Source organism: Antrostomus carolinensis, unplaced genomic scaffold (genome assembly GCF_000700745.2).
Source record: "Antrostomus carolinensis isolate BGI_N321 unplaced genomic scaffold, ASM70074v2 scaffold14887, whole genome shotgun sequence".
NCBI lineage: Eukaryota > Metazoa > Chordata > Aves > Caprimulgiformes > Caprimulgidae > Antrostomus > Antrostomus carolinensis.
In genome coordinates, this window is record NW_010328195.1 from 10,293 (window position 1) to 18,290 (window position 7,998).

Sequence of the window (7,998 nt, forward strand, 5' to 3'; positions counted from 1 at the left end):
CTCTATTGTTCTGACAACAAGAAATTTTATTTAGAGTTCAACTTTTCTGTATATTCTAAAATACATTAGTTTAGTCTGATTGTCCTGACAGGTTCTTTTGCCTCATAGTGATGCAGGATAGAATTACTGTTTTGTAGCTCAAAGGGTGCATTATTAATACATTATTAATTAGGGTTAATCTTAATATGAAATGAATTAATATAAAATTGTAATTAGCCTTTGGGGGGCGGGGAGGAAAAGCATCTTTTAATCCATCTTTGTCAGTGTTTTCTACTTATATTGGGAAGTTTTAGTAGATTGGAAAAATTCAGAAAACAGGATACTTTTTTCTAATAAGCATGTGATGGTGCTTTCAGGGAGTGGATTAAAGGATGTAGGAGTAGACAGAGAAAAGATGGGGTTTTACTGTATTGATAGGGCATTGTCCCATTTCTTCCTCTTGAAGTTTCCAATGAGAGGGATTTTGTGGAGTGGTGGCCTTATTCTCCTTTTCAGCTGTCCTCCATCTGCTTGCCAACCAGGATGTGAAAGTGTTTTGAAGGCAGACCAAGTGTAAAGCTAAAAAAATGTGGAAGTACAAAACTGCACACACACCCAAAAAACCCCCAAATCCTTGTAAAGTACGAGCTTGTTTGGTGGACACTGCAAAAATGCTTCTTGTAGAAGAGGAATCAAATTCCCCAAAAAGGTCAAGGAAGTCAAACTTAGATTATGAGTAACCTTAACCTTTTGCTTTGAATTATGCTGAAATACCTGATGACTGCTGAATAGTAGGTGACTGCTTGTGTCTATAGCTAAATACAATATTTCACAGAAAGTATACTGCTTAGTAAACTTCACAATATTTAATAAATAACATTATCTTAACAAAATTCCCTTCTCTTGCTCATTGATAAAAGTTGTAATAGACATCAAATGAGTATGTCTTGTCTTTGATTACACCCAGATGGCTGGGCAGATTTTCCTTTTGCTCTCTACCTCATCACCAGAGGTCGAGGCCCAGCAAGATTGCTTTAGACAACAACTGCAGTTCTACAAGCCAGGTCTTAGCTAAGCTAATTGCACCTGGCCTGGATTCCTGACACTGTTTTTGTAGGTGGAGTTCTTGTTACTGATTCCCCTTGTTTCTTGCCAGCTTCCAGGGAAGCAGATTTAATACTTCCAGCAGGCATGTTTCTTAATTCTGAGGTTTAGAGCTTTGAAATTTGAGGCGTTCTGGAAAAGTACAAGGTGGGCCAAATTATTTGGGATGTTGGAAAAACTATTTGTCACTGTGTAGAACACTGGCCTCTAAAGCTACCAAGCACTTATATTTTATAAACCCTTGTATTTCTGTGTTAAAGTTTTCAGTATTAAGTATGCAAATGTGAACAGCATTTCTGAGGCTCAGGCATAAATGTTTTGTAATTCATACTGATCAGATGTGTCTTTCCATTCAGATTTTAATATTTGCCCTAGGCCTACTGTAAGTATATGCCTCCTCTGACCTCTGTTCTTTCACCCTGTAACAAATGTTATATTATCAGAATATTAATGAAAAATTCCCAAATTAATTTATAATTACTTGATAACAATTGGGTAGTAAAAAAGGTAAAAAGAAATAAATCACAAATTATCTACCAGGCATTTGCCTTATGAAAGGGCAAGTAGAGGCTTCTAAATAAAGAAATATCACAGTTACAGTGCTTTGAGTTAATAAGTTGTGTTAAGAAGCCCTCTATTCTTTTTCTGTTGGGAAAATATATTGTTTTACTTTTAGTGAAACTATTCCTTAGCATTCTTGTATCCATTATACCAATGTTTTTCGAGTTTCTGAGGTTAAACATTAGCACTGTTTTTCAATGAAAAATAATTTGAATAGAAATGGAGTTTTTCACATTTTCAAACACTGCAGTGGTGTAATTTTTTCAGGGACGCAGCTGGAGGTCTCAGCTGCAAGGTGTCTATTATATTATCAGAAAAGAGGGAGGGATGAATAGGAGCCAGATGAACAGAACAATGAGTCACAAATATTATTGGTGCTATATTGTATGTACTTTAACAGGTGTGATCCATTTTTTAAAACTTTATAAAGTAGGTGAGATTAACAGACTTTAAAGCAAGGTGAATTCTGAGTCAATAGAACATGGAATTTAAGTGCACTGAGCCAAGTGGAATACATTGCAAATTTGGAGTCCATTCCCTAAATGTTTTTCTGAATAGTTATGGAAAACCCTCCATTTGTCTTTGCAGTCATAGTTTCAGATTTCTCAAGAGTTACACCTTTAATATGGCAAAGATTTATATTGAGTGTAATTTGACAGGAAGGCTTTTGTTGCTAGTAACATTTCTGTCACGCTGGTTAGTGGATTTTACCTTTATCTTTAAAGGTTGGTTAGAGGATCTTAATACCTTGTTGAGGAAAAAACCCATCAATTGTTGGCAGAACCTGTGGATAAGATAACTAGCCATTAGTATCTTGGTTTGTGGTTTTGGGTTTGGTTTGTTGGGTTTTTTTTTGAATGGTGAATGTTTAAAAAATAATATTTAAAAACAAAAATGTAGGCTTCTTAATCTTTTAGGAGATCTAGGGATCCAACTATTCAGTTAGTTCCAGAAAATGAGTTCTGTAATCTTTAAGCCTTTAAGTATATTTGAGAAGCATATCATGGAATATTTTTGCACAAAAAGGCGTGTTTCTGACCCGAGGTAACAGATGTTAGAATTGTGTCTGTTTCCAGACTAGCTCAGATCGGCATAAAGGTGCTTGTTTTCATCTAGAATAGCAAACTGATGCTAGAAATGTACCTGCTGTTCCTCTGAGAGGACTGCATTAACAACTCTGTGTGAATTTTGTATCCTCACCAGAAAAGAATACAAAGAAGGGAGATTTACCCTTTTGCAAATGTGAATAAAAGTGTTCAGTAAATTAGTGAAAAACGCAGACACCTTTTGTATGAGGATATATATTTCACTTAGATACTTGTCACAGTTTGACTGTCTTAATTTTAATTATTTAAAAAAACCTTAACCCAAAACCAAGACCAAACAAGCCAAAACATTGTGGCTTGTATTGATATACTTTATTTTAGCTTCAGGAATTAAAATAATACATATATGTCAACTAGCATTAGACTGTACTTAGTTCTTTCAATGGATGAAATTTGCTACAGTGGAATATCAAACTAAGGTAGTAAAACAATACTGAAATACATGAAGAGGACAAGTGAGGATCTGATAGTAGCTGTTTGTTGTTTGTGTTTACATTTGAAAGTAGAGACTATTTTTGTGATTATTGAAAGGCAGTTTCATTGCAGACTGACATTTCTGCTTAATACTGTTACTCCATTAAAGTTATTTTAAAGTGTGTTATACTTCATTAGAACTAAATGTATTATTATAATATAAAAATATTCGTTATATCAGCTCTAAAAAAGTAATTTTTATTAGACTGACAGAGACTGTTGCTAATAGGATCAAAGAGAGGCTGTAGTTTTCAGGAAACTACATAATTTATTATTTTAAGGGCATTTTAATAATATTTACTTGCATTCTTTCTGTACTGTATTCTTAGGAGTAAATACTGTAAAGTTATAGTGATTGAGTTTTTTGACATTTTGTGAAAAGTTTAATCCCTGTTTGAATCTTGCCAAGCAAGGCAGAGATGTAATTGTTTCTCTTTCATAGACAAGGATTTTCTTCATTACTACCTTTAACTAGTTAGTTGTGAGGCTATCAAAAATTTTACCTATTTATAGGGTCTTCAGAAAGGTTTTTTTAGAATTGTCTTTTAAAATACCGGTAATCAAGTTCTTTGATAAAAGTGTTATCTTTTACACATTTTCCTGTGTTTCTGTGGAGGTGTTAAAATTGCAGACATAGTTGTGTTTCTGTAGCAATTGTTAATGAACATTTAGAGGAGTTCCCTTTGATGCACGTCCACAATTCATTAAAATCAAAAGATTTTTATATTAATTTCACAAAGAAGAAAATACTCCTTTCTGCTTGTCTAAAATGGATTATATACTTAAATAGCAGTATGACTTTCATCTACAAATTGGTTTGGAGATATGATTTAATCCTGATTTATAGATGTGCTTAATCCAGCAGCTGTACCTTTTGACAAAAGTGACGTATTTACTTTGTATTGAAGATACAGATATTGTAGGTTCTTACTGTGTCCCCCTTCTCATGGTGACTTTTTACTAAGTGTACATAGTATTCTGTGTGCAAGCAACATCTTATTGCAGTAAATAGAAAACTAGAATATAACATGTGCTATTCTTTACTTCCTTCAGAAACACCCAGAAGCCACATCTGGAGACTTACCAGCCCTTTCTGATCTTGTTCCTATAATCAATGATCAGTCACAGTACATTAATCATTTAGAAGCAGAAGTGAAGTTTTGCAAGGTATTAAACAACATATTTCACCTACTAAAACCCAGCTTTCCTTAATATGAAGAATTGTTTTAAAAACAGCTTAACTTAGTCTTGAGATTTATTGTTGTAATGACCAAAACTGAGCCAATTCAGTTCGGTATGTAGTGAGCCTGACCACGTGTCTTGGTGCCTGTGTAGTGTTCATGGGTCTTCAAAGACATTTTATGTCCTGCCACAACTACAAATTAGCAATTTTTTTAAAGTTATATGGAAATTCAAGCTGCAAAAATATAAAATCTGTCTTTTGAGTATTCATACTCTAAAAGGGTTAAAATAGTGGGGAATGTTAGTCTAGACTTTTGGTCTTAAGACATGTTTAAATGTTGATAGCCTTCGCAAGGAGCCTTTTACATGCAGTTCCTGTACCCTATAGGAGGAACTGGCTGGGATGAAAGATCAAGTACAAGTAGTTGTGCTTGAAAATGAGGAACTCCATCAGAAACTGAAATTCTTAACTGCGGAACAGACGTTGAGAGAACAAACTCTTCTAGATGCCTCAGTAAGTTTTTATTTTTCTGTTGTTGTTTTAATCAGTGTTCAGGAACCTGATTCTTTTTAAGGAAGGCTATATAAATGGTTGTCCCCAAAGTGAATTGACTAAAATGTAAAACTCGTCCAAGGCTATGTATCAAGACAGTGGTAAAGTCACCCAGGAGTTAGTGTTAAGGCAGATTTTTTTTCCCTAGAGACACAGCCACCGCAGTCTCTCCTTTCAGTGTAATTATACAAACACTGTCCATGACACTAGATTTGTATTAACAAATTGTATAGTGGCATGCCTTATGTGTGGAAACATCACCTTGTAAAGACAAAGTATGAGAGTTGAGAGATCAGGCTTTTCCAGGAGGGACTTGGTGAATAATCTTTGGCAAGATATTTGAGACAGATTGTGCCTTTTCTTACTCACCTGTGAGTGTGACTCTTCTTATGCACCTGTAAAAAGGAGGTAGTAGTAGTCTCTTTCTGTAAAGTGCATTAAGAACCTGATATGAAAGAATAAGTATTACTACCAAAATACCTTCCTTCTCTTTCTTGCCTGGTGATAAAGTAGTTTGGAAATATGTAACTGTATAACCAGATGCAACATAGTCTACAACTAAAATTTAATGAGAGTTTGTAAACATGGATTTCTCTGGATAACATCACTGTTGTAGGTTGCTAACCTAATTAACTTGTTTATTGGTTCTTATATTCTACTGTAATGAAAATTATAAGATTCAATACTTATATAATTAACATTTGTTTAAAAAAACCCCTACATAATTGTAACTGGATCATTAACGTTTTTATTTTAGGCAAATACTCAGAACTCCTGGCCTGTAGATGGTAATAACTGTAGCATGCATCAGCCTGTCACCTCATCACCAGCACATAACAAGGATCAGGCTTTTGTTAAGGCAGCTGTTGGAGAAATAGAAAAATGGCATGAAGAACTGGTTGGTATTAACTTTCTTTGCAGAGTCATACCTTTGCAAAACCTTTCTGTGCTTTGTTGTTGCTGCAATTCTGATCATTATTTTTGTGACAGACATACAGGAGGAATTTTGATTGAATGAACCTTAACTTGAGGTCAAATTTTATTCTCTTGAACCTCATCTTCTCATTATGCCCTAATTAATATTATTATCCAATTAGATACAGATGGCAGATGTTATCTGCAGATGTTGACTTCCCCGAGATAAGTCTTGTTTTCAGAATGTCCTGTCAGTGATGGCTCCACTGTACGTTGGCGATTCTTAGAAGTAACACAGTGCTCAAGCAGATGGAGACTAGCTGGTGTAATTTAGGTAGCCTTCCAGGCAAGCTCTTTTGCAATGAGTCTGCTCCTGGAGCAGCAGAGGATCAGTAGCATACAAAAGTAGCTTTGCACAGTCTGTTTTTGCTAAGCTGAATTACACATTTTGTGCTTTTAGTGATACAGAGGAGCCCTAGTGATTCAGAAGTTGTTGTCTTTATCCTGTATTTTCAGTTTGGGAAGATATTCTTATTTTTTTTTCTGCAAATTAATGGGGTAGCATTGCTACCTTTTGGGAAAAACATGGTTAACTGGAAGTTTTTATGGTTTTTATCCATGTACATATGTATACTGTGGAATTTAAAGGATACTTTAACTCTTCAAGATAATTATGTGTATTTATTATTTTTTTCCCAGTAAAATATTTTTTTGTTGGTTTTGTGCATCATCTAGAGCTAAAAACCTCTTCAGTGATCCCCAATGCCTGCAGTTGTTTGAAAGCTAGTTTTTACAGTAATTTTTACTTCATCTGCCATATTTAAAGCAAGAGGATCATATTGATTGTGAGTTCTTTCTAAGTGTGACAGTGAGATAAATTTCTGGTTCTTTATCTGGTTTGTTATCGCCATTGTATTTAACATTAGTGTGGTTGATTTATGTACCTAGTTCTTCACCAGGTAATTAGAGTAACTCACTGTATTGTAAATAAATAGCTTGTCTACTTGAAGTTCTTCTGAATTCCTCTTTTATTTCTGCTGACTTGTTGGAGAGTAAGAGCAAACTCAAGACAAGATTATCAATTTGTGTAAATCATTGGAGAGGGCTGCAATTGGAGCTGAAGCAATTTACCATATGAGGATCTGGCAAGATGTGTAGAAATAAGAAAATGGGAGGGTTGTTCATTTTGTGAACTTTCACAAATGTGAAATATTTAGATTTATCGGACACTAGTGTTTCAATAAGTTCATATTTTCAGGGGAAAATAATTATTTTGGCTAATGTCTAGATTTGTTTGTAAAGATAGTATTAAGAAGAAAGGAAAAGACTTCTTTTCTCCCATCTTTTCTAAAGGAGAAGCTAAAACTTCTTTATCAAGAGAAAGTCAATATCCTTGATGCTCAAATACAGTCTCTAAGGTAAAGTGAAATGCTTATTTTTTATCTTAAAATTATTGTTAAGAAATTATCACTTCATAACAACATGAACCACTCTTAATTTGAATTTAAGTAAGAGAGTGCATGAATATCTGAATGTGGTATTTTCTGACAGTGTCCCTGAAAGCTGGTTTTATGTGAAGTTTTTTCAAACATAAATGTAGCAAAATTGAATGTGTTGCTACTATATATCAACATTAGCAATATAAAAATTTTATAAATTCAATTGAATTATTGTATTTATAGAAATTACAACTTGATATAAAATGTGTTTATCTATTTTACCCTTTTTCTTTATAGAAACATCATGTCTGTTAAGGTAGACTAATCAAAGAAAAAAAGAGAAGTTAAAATTTTGACTTGTGTGAGCTTTTCCATAATTAGGTTTCTTCTACTAATATTTTATATTGCAAGTTTTAGAAATCTTAAGCATCAAACTAGTTTATGCCACAGAATGATTTTGGAGCAAGAAAACATAGTTTTGAAACGTGCAGACAGTGTTTCCAGTCATGTAACCTACATATCTTTAAACACAAAAATATTTGAAAAGAAGTCCTCATGTACTTCTCAAAATATTAAAGATTTAAATAGATAGCAAACTATGGAAAAACAGAGATAGAGGTAAGCACTTTACAGTTTGGTGTTCTGGAGTAAAGTTCCCCCTGTGCACCTGCATTCATGATACTCC

The 7,998-nt window shown here is 33.9% G+C and overlaps 1 protein-coding gene across 1 annotated transcript in view; it reads left to right on the top strand.

Annotated features, from left to right (window-relative positions):
- SDCCAG8 (SHH signaling and ciliogenesis regulator SDCCAG8) overlaps positions 1 to 7,998 on the top strand; it is a gene marked incomplete at its 5' end in the record, with an annotated part of 37,212 nt that overhangs the window by 1,138 nt on the left and 28,076 nt on the right. The window contains 4 exons of the mRNA XM_010172172.1: positions 4,278 to 4,391; positions 4,795 to 4,920; positions 5,717 to 5,857; positions 7,228 to 7,292. Of these exons, the coding sequence (XP_010170474.1) occupies positions 4,278 to 4,391; positions 4,795 to 4,920; positions 5,717 to 5,857; positions 7,228 to 7,292 (446 nt within the window). The remainder of the gene's footprint in view (positions 1 to 4,277; positions 4,392 to 4,794; positions 4,921 to 5,716; positions 5,858 to 7,227; positions 7,293 to 7,998) is intronic.